Genomic DNA, 17,032 nt, shown 5'->3' with positions numbered 1-17,032 from the left:
TTTTTAAAATATATGACACTAAAACCTTGAACCCTGAAACTTAAGACTGAGCTGTCTCTTGTCATCAGCTGGTTTCTGCTTCGACTGAGTTGTATGTTCATCTCAGTTATCACACGTCTTCTAATCTCACTCCTAAACCCAAACTAATTCTCACCTTTATTCCTTTCTCCATTTGTAATTCTAACCACCACCTATAAACAAAGTCTGCAGGTCTGTTGATGCCAAGTTACATGGCATGGGGAAAGTAGAGGGTGAAGAAAGCCTTGCATTAAGTACTAAACAGTTTTCATTATTGTCTTTCCTTTATCCGTGAAGAATCACTGGAGAAATGCCTACTGATTTTATGAGTATGAAGCATATCATTTTCATTTATAAATAAAGGAAAAGTAAAAAGTTAAAAATGACATAGCAAAAATCCAGAGATCCTTTGATAGAAGTAGTAAAACTTTTAAATATTAAAATGCTCTAAGATTATAGATTTTTTTTTCAAAGAACCTTTTTGTATGAATAAGCTGTAGCATAGGGTGTAATATTGAGTCAACTACATGAATTTGAGTGAGAAGAAAGCTATTCTACAAAGAATGATAAAGCTTCTCAGTATTCTTTTATATTTGGTTAAAGGACTGGATCGTTGGTCACATTTCCACAGTGCTTGTATTTTACAATGTGGATGGTTTAATGTACAAAACCCTATTATGTATGTTTTCATGGCTATGTTTTAAATTTTAATTTGCCTTGGTTGCCAATATGCAAATTATATACAAAGCAGAAAACAATGCCTGGTTTAAATTGAAATAAATTCTAAGGTTTTGGGGGTTTAATACTGAGTTCTATATGTCGATTTAGATTAAAGGTCTACACATTAAGTCCTGCATTTGTTGTAGGAAATAGACAACTATAGCAAACTATCACAACTTAGTCACCATTTCTGAATTCCATAAAAGACTAAATCACTACATTCTCACTTTACAAATATGTTCTGCTTTAGATTAATAAGAAAAAAAATCCCCTCTAAACCCTCAAGTAGATTGCATAAGATAACAAGTATCCCAGTGAAAGAGACAAGACTCAGACTACTGAATCTGAAACAAGGTGTTTGTTTTGTCTTGAAAATATTTATATGGCATGTTGTTTGTGAAAGCCTGTTTCCTTTGTAAACTTTTGGAGATCTTTTATATTAATGCTGCTAAATTACCTAGCTCTTAGGTCAGAAGCCTAGAGTTATACAGGGATCTTACTTGGTAATAGGAACTTATTTCTGTTTATTAACTTATAATTGAGTCTGTTTTCTTTTAGTTAGGAGGTGATAATTAATTTTCCTGTGAATAAAAAATTTAGGGGCAGCCTTCTTTGTTTTATTTTAATCCAGAAGATTAGTTAATCGAGTTTCTGGGGTTTGGTTTTTCTGTTTTATAAAGCTTGTGTTTTAAGCTTTCAAAAACTGTGATTATTGCTTTCCTCCTTAGTCTGGTTAGGTTGAAGCTGGCTATAGTATTTTGTTGTGGGATGGAAGTTTAAACATGCCTAATTAGTTGTTTGCTCATATCTGAGAAAATTTTAGATTCTTTTTTTCTTTAAGTAATTGAAACTTCATACCTAAGAAAATGTGAAAAAATGCTTTAGTTTAAAATCATCCAGTTTTGTGTGTGTGTGTGTGTTTAGCTTGTATGACAGGATCAGATTATTTTTTAAAGGGATTTTGCTTGATAGGTCATAAGACTAATGTACTTATTGTAAGGTTTCAGTGTGTACATTTTAGTAGATTCTTGTTATAGTTCCTAGATTTGTTTGCATTGTAAAATGCAAAGTGTAATGCAAAGTGTAATGTGTTTTGAGCATGTCATTGCCTTTCTTTTGGAAAAATAGATGTGGGTGGTTTAACTATTTAAGTTGAAAAAAAATTACTAGGACTTCTTTTTTAATTGTTATTTCAAAAACAAGATTTGTCCTATAAAAATGACTTGATTCAGTAGAAATGTGATCTATTTTAAAAAGATAATCATGGATGCCTGCCCTGATCAAGATGGCGGAGACATTTCAAGACTCCATCCCTTCCAGATACTTTGATCAACTAGCAAGAACTGGCAGAAACATCTTTCTCAAAGCTCCAGCTAAAGCATTGGGGGCCAGTGCAGGGGGCGAGTGTAGAATCAAGAAAAAGGCTCCTTAAAAGCAGTAGAATCTCATGGCACTCTGGCTGACTTCTCCCACACCCCTCACCAACACAGTGCGGAGCCAACCCACCCTCCCAATTCACATCTCTGGTCCCAGTTCTAGAGTAAGCAGGGTAGCCCTCATGCACATACTGGTCTAATCTGCCTGGTAGTGGCCTGAGGGACTCAACTGTCCTAGAACTTGCCCTGTGTATAGAAGGCTCACTGAGTGCTCCTACAGAACACTATGGGAGAACAGTCGACTTGTGCTGCTTGGGGCTAGGGATTGATGACTGTAAGATGTACAGTGCAGGACCTTCCACTGTGAGGAACTTAGATGGGGGAATTTCCAGGGCATATGTGCATGCCCAAGACAAGACACATGCACATGCTTTGGTCTGGGGCTATTCTCTAAACTCTTGGATAATCCTGAAGGAGAGTACTGTCACAGGTCAATCTGCAAGGACTGATAAAGGTATTCTCTTTTTCTTTCTTTTTTATTAGCACCTGACATTCAAGGAAGGCTCGGTCATAACACTAGCTAGATATTAGCTTAAGGAACAGATACCTCAAGAGTCTAAATTCCAGCAGTAATACATTAAAATAGCAAAATGTTTAGGTTTAAACAAACAGTTACAAAACATATGAAGCATCAAGAAGCAATTTTCCAGGCAGAAGATTAAAGCATTAGAAACCATCAATGAGGAGGACCAGGCCTGGGGCATACCAACCAAAGAGTTAAAAAAAAAATGGTCCTAAATATGCTCGAAGAGCTAAAGGAAAACATGGACAAAGAACTAAAGGAAATCAGAAAAATGTTAGGTAAACACAAAGACTACCAGTAAAGACATGGGAATTATGAAAAGGAATCAAACAGCTGAAGATCACAAGAACAAATATTAAATATTCCATAAAGGGATTCAACAGCAGATTGGAGTTGGCAGAAAAATCAGAGAACTTGAAGATAAGACTTTTGAAATTATTCAGTCTGAGGAGCAGAAAGAAGAAAGAATGTAGAAAAGTGAACAGAACTTGAGGAACCTGTGGGACATCTTCAGGCATACCAATGTATGCGTCATGGGAGTCCCAGAAGGAGAAGAAAGGGTCTGAGAGAATAATCAAAGAAATAATGGCTGAGAACTCTTCAAATTTAACAAAAGACGTGCATATACACATGTAAGACATTCAGACTTCAAACAGGATGAACCCAAATAGGCCCACACTGTGACATATTTTAATCAAACTGTTGAATGCTGACGGTAAAGAGAATTCTGAAAGCTGCAAGAGAGAAGCAATGTGTCACATACAAGGAAACCTCCATAAAATTAAAAGTGCCCATTTCTCATTGGATACCATGGAGGCAAGAAGGCAGTGAGAGGACTTAATTCAAGTGCTAAAGCAGAAAACTGCCAACCAAAAATTCTATGTCTGGCAAAACTGTCTTTCAGAAATGAGGGAGAGATAATATAATACATTCCTAGATAAAACAGAAGGTGAGGGAGTTTGTCTCCAGTAGACTGCCCTTAAAAGAGATGCTAAAAAGAGTTCTGCAGGTTGAAAGGAAAGGACAATAGACAGTAGGTGGAGACCACATGAAGATAATGATAGAGGTAAATATAAAGGTCATTACTGTTGAATTTTTTGCTTTGTAACTTCACGTTTTACTTCCTACAGGATCTGAAAGAGGCAAATGCTTAAAATGTAATGAGCAATCAGTGGTTTTAGACTAACAATACATAAACATTTTATTTGTGACAAGAACTACATAAAGGTGGAAGTACAGAGGCATGTAGGAACATAATTTGTGTATACCATTGATGTTAAATTGGTATCAAAGCAAACAAGATTATTATCGATTTAGGGTGTTAGATTTAATCCCTATGGTAACTCTAAAGAAAATAACAGAGACTATGCAAGCTCATAACGACAGAAATTATTAAAGAACAAGTTGCCAGGGGCGTGAGTCTAGGGAAATGGGGAGTTAATGCATAATGGGCTTAAGGTTCTGTTTCGGGAGAAAGTAGTTTTGGTAATGGAAGGTGGTGAGGGTACCACAATATTATAAATGATTAATCCCATTGAATGGTATGCTTGGGAGTCACTGAGGTGGGAAAGTTTGTGCTGTATATATGTTCCCATGATTAAAGAAAAAAAGAGCAATTAAAGAGACAATGACAATTAAATGCAATACATGATCCTATATGGGATCTGGTAATGGAGGAGTAAAGGCTCAGAGGGACTTCATTGGAACTTATGAGAAAATGGAATATAGATTGTAAGCTGTATTTCACTGTTAAATTTCTTGAACTTGATAACTGCACTTAATGGATATAGAAGTGAATATCTTTATTTTTAGGATGTTGTACACTCAAGTCTTCAGAAAATGGATAAATACAAACATAGATATGGCAAATGTGACAAAACCTTAAAATTGGTGGATTTGGGTATCTGGTCGGGGTGTGGGGGGTGTTGGAGTATGTTGGAATTCTCTGTATGGGTGTTTGAGTTTTAGTTTTATAACTGCCTTGCAGGTTTGAAAGTATTTAAATATAAAAAGTTTAAAAACGACAACAAAAACAACATAAGCGTAAATTTTGTGAAAAACTTTTATGAAATGGCAAAAACTTCTGTTTTTTCCTTAGGGTATCTTTCTGATTTGTGTTTTGGCAACAAAATATTTCTTCTTAGAATATAATCTTTTTTTTCTGTTTCTTTTCTTCCCAAAACAAGCATTGGGTGAATCTTCTCTGAACAATTTCAGGATAAGTTAGGCCATTAAAGCAATGTGAATACAAACAAGCAAGTTGAAACATAGTAGTACCTTGATAAGCATATGTTAAGTAAGTTGTTATTCTGATCTGAAAGTTTTTCATTTTAGAACTAAAAATTGAGCCTGTTTGCCATTTGAAAGCTTCTTATCTTCGTCTTGAAGGTAAACATATTTAAAATATTTCCTACCTGTTCTGGATTTTCTTTCCTATAATTTTTCTATTTGCATCTATAAATTAGAGGTTAATTCCAATTGAGAAAAATGTTTACGTTAAATTAGTACTTAAAAAATATCAGCCACATGGCTGAAAAAATTTTTAACCCTCTTCTAACATTGTCTTTGTTTCAAGGGTTGATATTTTGAAATATAAAGCAAATTAAATTAGCACTTTTAAATAGGTGTTCCATAGTAACTAGTACTGGTTAAAAAGAAAATGACTGTGTCAGTAGTTATTCATATGCAGTTTTGAATATTTATTAATAATAGTGTTCTTTAAATTACTGAATGATCTGAAAATAATAAGGGCATAGAAGTGGGGAGAATTTACTCATGCTGAAGATAACTTGAGTATTATTGTTTTCATTGTTTATGCCATAAACGAATAAATAAATGCCATGATTTTAACTAGTTAGTATTTTTTTTTATTGGCCATGTCCGTAAATATAGAAGCCTAGTTTCTGCATTATAATGTTATTTCCATTATTAGGTTGTCTTTCTGTACAAAAGGGCAAAAAATAGCACATTTAACTTACTTGGAAATTCTGGACAATTTATGAAGAAAGAACTGTTTTAAAGGAAATAACTTACTGAAGTTTAATTCTAAAAAGGGTCCTGTAGTATTTACACGTAGTTTATGATTTATTTTTCTATGTGAATAACTTGTTAATAAGTATATTCATAGGATGAGAGCATATAAGGATTTTTCTTCCTTATTTCAGAATAATTTTTTTATAGGTATTAATTTGATAAATAACAGGAAACTTTGTTACTGCCTTAGCTGGTACAGCAATTCTCTATTAATGATCTCAAAATACAGTTACCACAGTTGTCAGTAAGAAATTCTATCTTCTAGGTCTTTTAAAAAAGCAGAAGCCAAGTTTATATTCTGATATATCTAATGCTAACAGTAGTCTGTCTTTTTAAGATGTTTTTGTTTGGTCTACTGCCATTACTACTACTTTGGCTTATTAAATATTAAGTGGAATATACATTGCTCTAAAGTTTTGATAGAGCAAGCAGTTGAAGCATGATGAAGATTTTACAAAATAGAATCTCTTCCATTGGAATTTTACTTCCTATATTTATGGAATCCTGGAGTAGACTTTAATTGGTTCATCATATCTCTTAGTAACTCTTTTTGGCGAGGAACACTTAGGCACTGGGATCATTGCTGGAAAATACTCAAGTTTTCTTTTTTTTTTTCTGTTGGAGGGAGAGTATAAACTTTAGAAAAGCTGCCTGTTTATATCTCTGTAAAAGAGATTTAATACTTATTTTCTTGTGTGTGTGTGTGTGTATGTGTATATATACATATCAGAACTTTGCTGTGAAGGACTAGGTTGTATTGAAATTTTAAGATTTTATGGTGATACTATTTCATACCCATAGGAAAGACTTCTAACAGTGGGATAATATGAATTAATCAATATGAGCTTTTCAGTACGTTTTAACTCATTGGGGCTAGAACTAATCTCATACATGAGATCCCAGAATTTAATAGAACATACATATGTGCCTTACACTGTGGATTTTTGTTAGGTTCTGTACATCTCCATGATATAATATACTTATCTTTCAAGTGGGGGTAAATTATAGATCAAGATTTTATTAAAATCTAGATAGATTTTTCTGAAATGTTGTTTATCAAATAATACGTATACATAGTTTGTAAAGTCAAAAAGTATTAAAAACATTGTAATAAAAACCAAGAGTCCCCTTCCCCACACCCTTGATTCTTCTATTGCTCTTTCAGCTCTTCTTGCTTTTAAATATCTTCTTATTTCTAAATATTATGCTTATGCTACTAGCTCTTTAATTCATAAATTATGGTAGTGATTATTTTCCTCTCTTAAACTACGCCATCCCCTCTGCTTCTTCTCATGTTGTTAGTATAGTTACTTTTCAATTTTTGGTGAGATCAGTTTTCAGTAATTAATTATTATGCCTCTAAAATATTCCTAGGTGAGCATTATCAGGCACTTAATTGTTTCGCATATCTCATAATCATTGATTGTTTTTTAAAAATTTCCTTTTTCTCTGTGCTTACTATTTTGGCTTTCAGTACAGTTTTCTACAAGGTCACTTATAACTTCTATCAGTTCCCTTTTCTTTCCTCCATGGAGACCCCCTTCCTGGAGATCTCCTTTCTCTGGCTTTTATCTGGCCTGGTTGCTTTTCAGGCCTATTGCGCAGCTGTCGTCCTGGGCTTTCCGGTCAGTCAGCCTAGGAATTCCCTTTGCCTTTCTCCTAAGTTTAATATCGTATAGCCGAGATTCAGTGGTTTCCTCTTTCTTGGTTTGTTCGTATGATTTGGTGGCACTTTTTTCCAAAGTATGCATGGGAGGTAAATGTTTTTAGACTTTGCAGTTTTTACCATGTCATTATTCTATACTGTTACTTATTTGGTTGCTATTTTGGTTGGATATAGAATTCTACATTGTAAATACTTTTCTTTGTTATTTTGAAAATATTGCTCCGTTGTTCTCAACCTACAAAATTACCTGTAAGAAGCACAAAGTCATGATATTTAATCTTGTATATATATATATGACTTGTTTTGTTTTTCTTCTCAGGAAGCTTTTACAATCTTCGTTTTTAGTCTGGTTTGTGAAAATTCCTGATGATGTACCTTGTTGGGAATCTTTTTTTGCTCCTTGTGCTGGGCTTTTGGCTTTAAGTGTAGAAACATAAGTTCTTTAATTTTGGAAGATTTTGTTTTCTTATGTCTTTGATGATTTCTTCCCCTTTGTTTTTGTTTTGTTTTTTTTTTTTCTGTTCACTTGCTCTCTCATGCTCTTTCTTCTTTAGAACTTGTTAGATATTGTACCTCCTGGATTGGTCCTCTCATTTTGTCAACCTTTCTCCTGTTTCTCATCTTTATGTTTTTTGTTCTGCATTATGGAATTTTTCCTCAACTTGATCTTCTAAACCTATTTGATTTTGTCTATCCTATTTCTAGTTTTTCTGAGCTGCTTTTTTTAATTAGTTCAGTTTTATTGAAATATATTCACATGTACAATCAGCTGTTCACACTACCATCATATAGTTACGCATTCATCACCCCAATCTATTTTTGAACATCTTCCTTATATCAGAAAGAATCAGAATAAGAATAAAAATTAAAAGTAAAAAAGAACACCCAAACCTTACCATCATATAGTTACGCATTCATCACCCCAATCTATTTTTGAACATCTTCCTTATATCAGAAAGAATCAGAATAAGAATAAAAATTAAAAGTAAAAAAGAACACCCAAACCTTCCCCCCATCCCACCCTATTTTCCATTTAGTTTTTGTCCCCATTTTTCTACTCATCCATCCATTCACTAGATAAAGGGACTGTGATCCACAAGGTTTTCGCAATCACACTGTCACCCTTGTGATCTGCATTGTTATACAATTGTCTTCAGGAGTCCAGACTACTCGGTTGGAGTTTGATAGTTTCGGGTATTTATTTCTAGCTATTCTGATACATTAAAACCTAAGAGGTGTTATTTATATAGTGCATAAGAATGTCCACCAGAGTGACCTCTCGACTCCATTTGAAATGTCTCAGCCACTGAAATTTTATTTCGTTTCATATTGCATCCCCTTTTTGGTCAAGAAGATATTCTCAATCCCATGGTACCTGGTCCAGTTTCATCCCCGGGAGTCATATCCTGCGTTGCCAGGGAGATTTACACCCCTGGGAGTCAGTTCCCACATAGGGGGGAGGGCAATGAGTTCACCTGCTGAGGTGGCTTAGAGAGAGGGAGAGGCCCACATCTGAGCAACAAAGAGGTACTTGGGGAGACTCTTAGGCACAATTACATGCAAGTTTAGCCTCTCCTTTGCAGTAATGAGCTTCATAAGGGCAAGTCCCCTGATAGAGGGCTCACCATATCAAACCACCAGTCTTAATGTTTATGACAACATCAGCAACAATCCAGGTGAGGAAGTCCAACACCTCCGCATTTTCGCCTAGCTCCTCAGGGGTACCTGTAGATATATTTTTATTCTCTGCCCAAATTAATTTGGGATGTGTTACTATTTCACTCTAACCTATACTAACCTACCATATCTCACTTCCTATTCAAAGTTCCATTAATTGTGGTGTTTGAACAAACTGACTGTAGAGTTATACTGTTTAGAAAATATAGATCCTGCACCAAATAGGCATCTCTTCCCTTGGTCTCACATGAAAGTTGAAATTTTAAAACACAGTCAGTTTCGACCTTCACCCTTTGGCCTGGTTTGCCCCGGTCTTAACCAGATCTGCTTCATTCATATCACTAATTGAAGTCTGGGCTCTTTTTCACCATTTTTTTTTTGTTTTTTAAACAGTTGCTGTATGCGCTAACTGACATTCATATCTGCCACGCTCTAGCTCTGAGTTTCAGGTACAGAGATACCCAATGTTCCAGAGACCAATCAGGTTATATATTAAGGGATCAGCATCTCAAAGTTTGGAGATAGCCATTACAATTCAGGAATAGATTTGACTGCTGTAAGAGCTTACAATCCAGGGACCAGTACAATAATCGTTCCCCTCTTAGACTGTGTTCTAAGATTCAGTTCTGAGTTTACACATTGTAGTTAGTCCATATTGGTGAGGCATCATAGTGTTTGCCTTTATTTCTGGTGTACTTCACTCAAAATGCTGTGTACAGGATCCATTCACCTCGTTGCGTGTCTCACAGCTTCACCCCTTCTTGTAGTTGCTTTCTCAGCTTATTTTGATATCTATTCGTTTCTCATAGCATTTATCTTTGCTTAGCTTTATGAGATACAGATATATTTCATACATGTTGATATTTATGTGTGAAAACATCTTTTTATATATATATGTATTTAAAAAAAAATTTGTTATGCTTGTATCATCACTTCTCTTTTCCCCAGGTTTTTTTTCCCCTGTTGTTAATTTTCATCTTTTGTCTTTTTTATGAAGTGTTACACTTTAATACAGGGGTTTACAAACTATAGGCTGCTGTATCTGGGCTGCAGCCTGTTTCTGTAGAGCTCTTGAGATAAGACTAGTTTAACATTTTTTATAGGGTTGTAAAAAAAAAATGTACACACAAAAAACAGGCATTAGAATATGCTAGAGAGACCATATATGGCACAGAAAGCCTGAAATATTTTTCTGACCCTTCCTCTGATGTCGGGATTATTGACTTTCCTTTCATATTTAAGAGTGAGACACTGAAAGCAAATTGGAAACTCTGTATGTAGGTAGGGCTTTGTTGGCCTCACTAAAGATTAACTGTGTAATACCGAAACTGGTTTTGTTTTAGGTAGTCCATAATGTCATTATCTGCCAGTCTTTTCTTTGGGGGCCTTTTAGTTTCTCTAGAGGAGAATCTTTAATCTCCTGCCTGGAGTGTATAAGCATGCTGTACATGTTTCAGAGGTAAGTACATCTTTGAGTATAGAGACATTTACTTAATCATCCTGTTTTCAGTGCAGCTGTCTTAATCTAGAATCTGCTGTGCCTTGGGTTCAGTTTCTCTAGAGGCTAAAATCTCTCGTCTTCTGCTGTGGTCAGAGTTGGATTATTTTACCTGGCTGCACAGACAGTAATGGGGATTTGGGGCTTCAATTACTGCTTAGATATAGGTCAATCTGTACCTTTATTTTCACCTCTCACCACACTGCTGAGTTTTGTGGAAACTTGCACCTCCTAGATTCAGTTTTAATAGAAAAGCTTAAAAGGTTTAAACATAATGAGGCGACTACTGAATGAAAGCTTGAACATGTGGGCATAGCCAGATCATAGTATTACATATCAGAATATTATATATGTATTTTACACTGTAGGTTATGGGAAGATTTTGTTTTAATAGAGTAGATGGCTTTAAGATTTATGTGATATTCAATATGAATTGAGGATTAGGGATTATAACATTTTAGGCCTTTCTAATGTAGGATTATATTAGAATAAGGTATTAATGGTGTAAGCAAGATAATGCTTCATTCGTGGACCATGGTGCATCTTTTTATCTTTAATGTTGACATATTTGGTCATTTACTTAGTTATTATGGGATTACAGAGTTTGACAGTAGGCATAACCTTTGGGAAATCTAATTTTTGGTCATTTGATACAACTTTTGGCCAGAGATGTTTTGCTCTGCAGTGTAGGTGAAGGAGCTGAAAATTTTTCTCTAGATTCTAGTACACATTTTCAGTAAAAATGAAGTATTGTTTTCCAGCCTGGGTCTAGGGCACTCAGACAGTGAGAAAGAGCATAGTTACAGAACAAAAATGTTCACTTGTAGTTTTGGAGTTTTTATATTTCACTTTTAAATCTTAAACCTTTTACCTCATTTTCTTAAAACGTGTAAGCTCTTCCTCATAATGTCAAGAAAGATTGGCCTATGAAGGTACTAGTGAAATCAACCACTGGCTTGCTTGCTTTTGTTTTGTTTTATAGAAGAGAATAAATGGAATACAAAACACTGGAGGGAAAAGTTTCAGTATCTGTATTCTAGGTACAGATTCTGTATCTGTTCTCTTAAACAGAATTTTATATGTCAGAAAAAAATCTCTTAAATATTGAAGGTTAAACTTTGTTTTTTTCCCTTCCATATACTACCCTATTGTTAACAACTTGAATTAGATTCATGTGGTATATTTGTTACAATTGCTGAAAGAACATTTTTATAATTGTACTATTGACACAGTCCATTGTTTACAATAGGGTACACTCTTTGTGTTGTACAACAGTTTTGTTTTTTTTGTTTTTTTTGTTTTTTAGTAAGTATCTCAAGAGCTGTATAGCTTTTTATGACCTAGCTTTGGAAGTCATACAGTATCTCTTCCACCTCATTCTCTTTTGTACAACAGTTTTTAAGACTTGTAAAATTGTTCCTAATTTGCTTCCTTCAAAGAAGAAGCTTTATTAACTCTATTTATTAAGAATCAGATTCTTTCTTTGTGATTCGCTTTGTGATTTCCACACTTAACCAGGTCTTCAGCTCTGTTAAAGTGATTAATAGCACTTGCTGATCATAAATAAATATAGTGATGTTATGCTTTAAAAATTTCATAATTTAAAAACTAATTGTGTAATAGACTCTTCTGTGTATAACATTTTGTTTTCTCCTGTGAGAAGTTAGAAAGTTTAAGCAGTGAAACCTTAATTTCATAGTTTTTCTTTATTAATTGAACTACTAAAAAAATCATATTATTAATTTAAACTACAGTGTGGTTATAAATTACTTTGGTTAATTATAAAACAGTTCCAAGAGCTCAGATTATGCAGAATGGTTTAGATAATGATTTTTAATCCTTATTTTTTTTTGCTTATACACACTGCTGACTCTTATCAGAAATACCTTTCCTTAGAAACAATATTTTTACCTATGTTAAGGGGATGGTTTGCATTGATGGTGGGTAGATCTTCCCTATATTTTTCTTAGCTGGAGACCTAATTACTATTAGAGCCCTAATCTCTTAGTCTTCCTAATTTTTTTCTTTGTAAAGTGTTTTTTACTTAAAGCAATTATAGACTACCAATTGGAACATAAATGCAAAACCCCTCTGAAATGAATGGTATTTTTAACTTAGCTTTATAAGGAACTGCCAAACTGTTTTCCACCATGGCCACACCATTTTACATTCCCACCAATAGTGCGAAGTGGTACCAGTTTCTCCACATCCGCTCCAGTGCTTATTTTCTATTTTTTTAAATAATAGCCATTCTGGTGGGTGTGAAGTGGTATCTCGTTGTGGTTTTGAATGTATTCCCTAACAAAGTTTGGCTCTTTTTGAATACTCAACTGGAATTTGTTTTCTCTGGAGTTTTTCTCTTAATCATACTGGGAAGTGATGATCCCAGACACCTACTTTTTGTACCACAGATCACCAGTGGCTTTTAGTCTCAAATTTTAAATTGTTATAAGATTGTAAATTTGTGTTTGTGTGTAGAATTCTAGATGTAAGTAGTTCAACAGGCATATACAATAAAAATAATTCCCTAAAATAATCCTTACCTTGCTTTCCATGTCACTGAGAACATGTTGCATAAAATTACTGTAGTAAATTCTCACTAAAATTTAAGTTAGATAAACTGGAAATGTTTTTTTTCCCTAATTACAACTTAACATGTGTGCACTTTTCATTAATCTAAAAATGTTATAAACTCCATTTAGATTTGCTCTGCTTTTATGTCCTATACCCTGGAAAACTTTCTGTTTTTCACTTCCTTCCAAAGGGTTCCTGGGGATACCCTTCTGTAGATAAATGTGTTTTAGAATAAAAGCAAATGTTAATTAAATTTTATTGTTCAGGTCCTGTAAAGATGGCTGTGTTTAACTCCCACAAAGTTATTTGTGGTTTTTCCTGAACCTTTCCTTCTGCAGCAAAGTTCTATTTTCATTAACTACACACTATTTTAAAGTAGAAGATGGTGGTGAAAGATCAGTCTGTGTCACCTTTGGATTTTTTTTCTTTGTCAAAGCAATGGCAGTTTTGATTGTAACAGAAAACTATCTGGAATTTGGACTTGAAACAGGTAATGATTTCATACAGCTTTAAAAAGTTTTGCTTTATCTAGTGTTAATATTTTTTACTTCAATATTTTAGGTATGCTTTATGTCTGATACATTTTTAAATGAGGTTTGAGGTATATGTTATGCAGTGCTGTAAATTATTACCTTCCATAATTCCTAAATAAGATCTTCCTAAATTGTTGTAACTAAGTATTTGGTTTACCTTTTTCAAAAAATACTGCCTGCCTCATTTTTCTTACAGTTAAGTGTTTCTGTAATGCTGAAGTTTACTTAAATAGTTAAAGAATTAATGCAAATTTTATTCACACTCATGGAATGTACAAATATCAAAGGGATGTTTTCAAAGACTATTCCTGTTAATAACCAAATTTTATTGAATTGTGAATACTAATTAGCACATGAAAGAGCTAAGCTGAGCTTCAAAATTTAAGATGCTGTGTTTTCTAGCATGTTATTTCCAAAGAAAGAGTCTGTATTTTACCCCTGTGATAAATGTAGTCTTTTTTTTTTTTTCTACAGGTTTTACAAATTTTTCAGACAGTGCAATGCAGTTTCTTGAAAAGCAAGGTTTAGAATCTCAGTAAGTTTTTGAAAAATTAAGCATTATTTAAATATCATAGGTGAAAATTTTAGGTTTTCCATTTTTAGTGAGGCAGCATTTACTGTAAGTTGATGTCTTTGTTTTTAATCAGTGACAAGTTCTTAAGTTAGACTGTAATTTCTAGAAACAATACTCAGAATTTTTTTGTCTATATAATGTCTTTTTATAGAATTCTTGTTTGTATTTGCTCCTATTTTCTTTAATTCCCTTTGCCTCCAAAGATCAAACTAAATTTATATCTGAGACATATCAATTCTGTTTTGAATATGTAGGTTGGGTTATTATGATTGTCACTGAAGAGACACCTGGTTTATTTAATATGGTGGTTTACAGTTCATCAACATCTATAATGGGTACTTGAATAAGAGCAGTCTTTTTGTAAAACTCTTACATTATTTGTATTATCATTATTGTAGTGCGCTTTGCTTTGTAAAGTGATTAGAAGAAAGGAAATACTTATAAAGTTAACTTTAAAATTTTATTGGCTTTTTTTTTTTAATTATTTTTTAGGGGTCCTGTTTCTAAGCTTACTTTCAAATTTTTCCTGGCTATTTTCTGTTCACTCATTGGGGCTTTTTTGACATTTCCTGGATTACGGCTGGCTCAAATGCATCTGGATGCCCTGAATTTGGCAACAGAAAAAGTTACACAGTAAGCGGAAAATGTGCATAAGCACATGCAGATAAATATATGTTTTCCATCTTAATGAAGGTATATTATTGTAATGAAATCATAAATTATTGTCTTGAAAATTAATAATCAAGTAGCATTTGATGTCACACTACTTTTTCTACTATAAGCAAGTTTTTAAATTCACATCTAAGTTTTAAGTCCTGTGTTTAAAAAAGTATATATTTTACTAAATTTCTCTTTTTACTTGTTAAAATTAAGACATCAACATTCATGTTAGTTTTTTTTTAATTCAGAGATCAATGTTTATGTTATTGCAATCTACAGCCGAACTGAGGATCTATGGGAATTTTCCTTAAAAAAATCAGAACATTTATTTTAAAATATTTTATTTACATAACTTAATCTGAATAATTTAATACCTTTTATTTAAAATATTTTAGTTAAAAACTTCTGAAACTAAAAGCTGTATACATAGGAAGTGTTTAAGTTATCAATCTGTTAGACTGTTGTTAAAGTAGTACATTATTTTATTATAAAATTATTTTTTTATTTTAATTGCTAATACTATTCAATGTTGTATATCATAGATTACTTTTAACTGCCAAATTCTGTTTTAATTCTCAAGTGGAGAAATATTAAATCTCTACATATATAGTTCAAAGCCTATTTACTGTATTCCTTTTGGTTGTCACAGATTTTTTTTGATGTAGACACATTGACAGAAAGGCAGGCTTATGTCTACTGTAACTCATATCCAGATCCAAGTTCCCATATTGTCTGTTTTTTTTACAGTGGAAGCTCATGTTGAAGTTAATCCATTTAATATATGTATTTATAATCATTAGGTTTCTTTGAGTAATCATATTTCCTAACATTCTGCTCTTTAAAACTCTGTTAATTATGCTGATTCTCGATGGTCTTTTCATAGACGGTTGATCATTCTTATCTCTTACCTGTGTCGTTTTCCTTGATTTTAATTTTGACATTCTTTTCATTTATTTCCCTACCTCCATTTTTCTTCATTTGCTTTGTGCATGTGTTTACTTACTCCCACCTCTCATTACACACTCCCTCATCCCTCTATTTTTTCCCTCCTTTTACTCGGCATGTTCTTGGCTACATCCTGCCTTTCTTTCACCACCCTTCTCTCTAATGGCTTCTTTTAAGACAAAACCTGGTCGTCATCTGCACCCCCCTCCCCACCCCACCCCACCCCCCACTGTACACACACTTCAGTCTGCTAACCCCAGTGTTAGGATTTAAATAAGCTGAAAAGGGTGGGTGGAGTGGAGCCCTCCACAAGCTACTGAAACCGCTGTGGGCTGCTCCTTGATACTAGAGTGTTCCCTAGCAACACTGCATACCTAATATTGCTTCTTTCTTCCCCCGCACCGGATGGTTTACCCAGGCTGTGGGATAAAAGAATCACTTTATAAGAACATTTAAAGCATTTGGACACCTTTTGATGTCCTTTTCAGCAAATGTGGTTTCTTTAAAGAATTATCTCTTTGGAGAGTTGGGATGTTGTTTTGTTTTCATTTATTGCAGTGTCCTGTCCCATCAGTCTGTCCCCCTCCACACACACACATTGTGTTGTAGCACTCTGCCTTGATTCAGAGGTGTGGGCAAGCTAATTCTGTTGTGAAAGTAGCCTAACTGGCACAAAGAGCAGTATTCACATCACCCACCCCCCCACCCCCCCGTGGCAGACACCAATATTTGTTTAAATGTTAGAAGCTGGAACCAGAATTCTACCTTTCCCTGTCAGGTGTTCATGGTTTTCTGACCCAGCCCCTTTTCCTCAAACAGATCACTATCATTTACATATGTAGTGTTATTTTAAAATGTGTGTGTGTATATATATTTCAAACCTGCCAGTTTAATCCTTCAGGATGGTTGATAATGAAAGCAGTACATGTGTAATAATATAACTATTCTGAAGAAATTGACGTTCTAAAATAAGAAAAATCATTATCAACCATCTATGCTTTCTAGGATAAAAGCTTGGAAAACAGTCTGTTGAGATCTGAAACCCTTTGCTTTACTGGGTTTATTGCCTTGTCAAGAATAATGTAAATTTCCTGGATATGTATAGGATAGAGAATTTAATTTCAGCTGTGTTTCAAGTAGTCCAGGAAGAAATAAAAATGTGTAAATCACTTATA

General features: G+C 33.9%; 1 protein-coding gene across 4 annotated transcripts in view; it reads left to right on the top strand.

Annotated features, from left to right (window-relative positions):
- The window catches only part of TMEM161B (transmembrane protein 161B), a 68,954-nt gene that overhangs the window by 44,242 nt on the left and 7,680 nt on the right, over positions 1–17,032 (top strand). For 3 of the 4 annotated variants that reach the window (XM_037801227.1, XM_037801226.1, XM_037801228.1), the window contains 3 exons: positions 13,484–13,635; positions 14,153–14,213; positions 14,745–14,885. In XM_037801227.1, coding sequence (XP_037657155.1) covers positions 13,484–13,635; positions 14,153–14,213; positions 14,745–14,885 — 354 coding nt within the window. The remainder of the gene's footprint in view (positions 1–13,483; positions 13,636–14,152; positions 14,214–14,744; positions 14,886–17,032) is intronic. The other variant, XM_037801229.1, reaches the window with a different exon arrangement.

This window comes from Choloepus didactylus, chromosome 13 (genome assembly GCF_015220235.1).
Source record: "Choloepus didactylus isolate mChoDid1 chromosome 13, mChoDid1.pri, whole genome shotgun sequence".
In the NCBI taxonomy this organism is placed as follows: domain Eukaryota; kingdom Metazoa; phylum Chordata; class Mammalia; order Pilosa; family Megalonychidae; genus Choloepus; species Choloepus didactylus.
The sequence above is the reverse complement of the archived record's forward strand: the minus strand, read 5'-3'. Positions and strand labels throughout refer to the sequence as shown.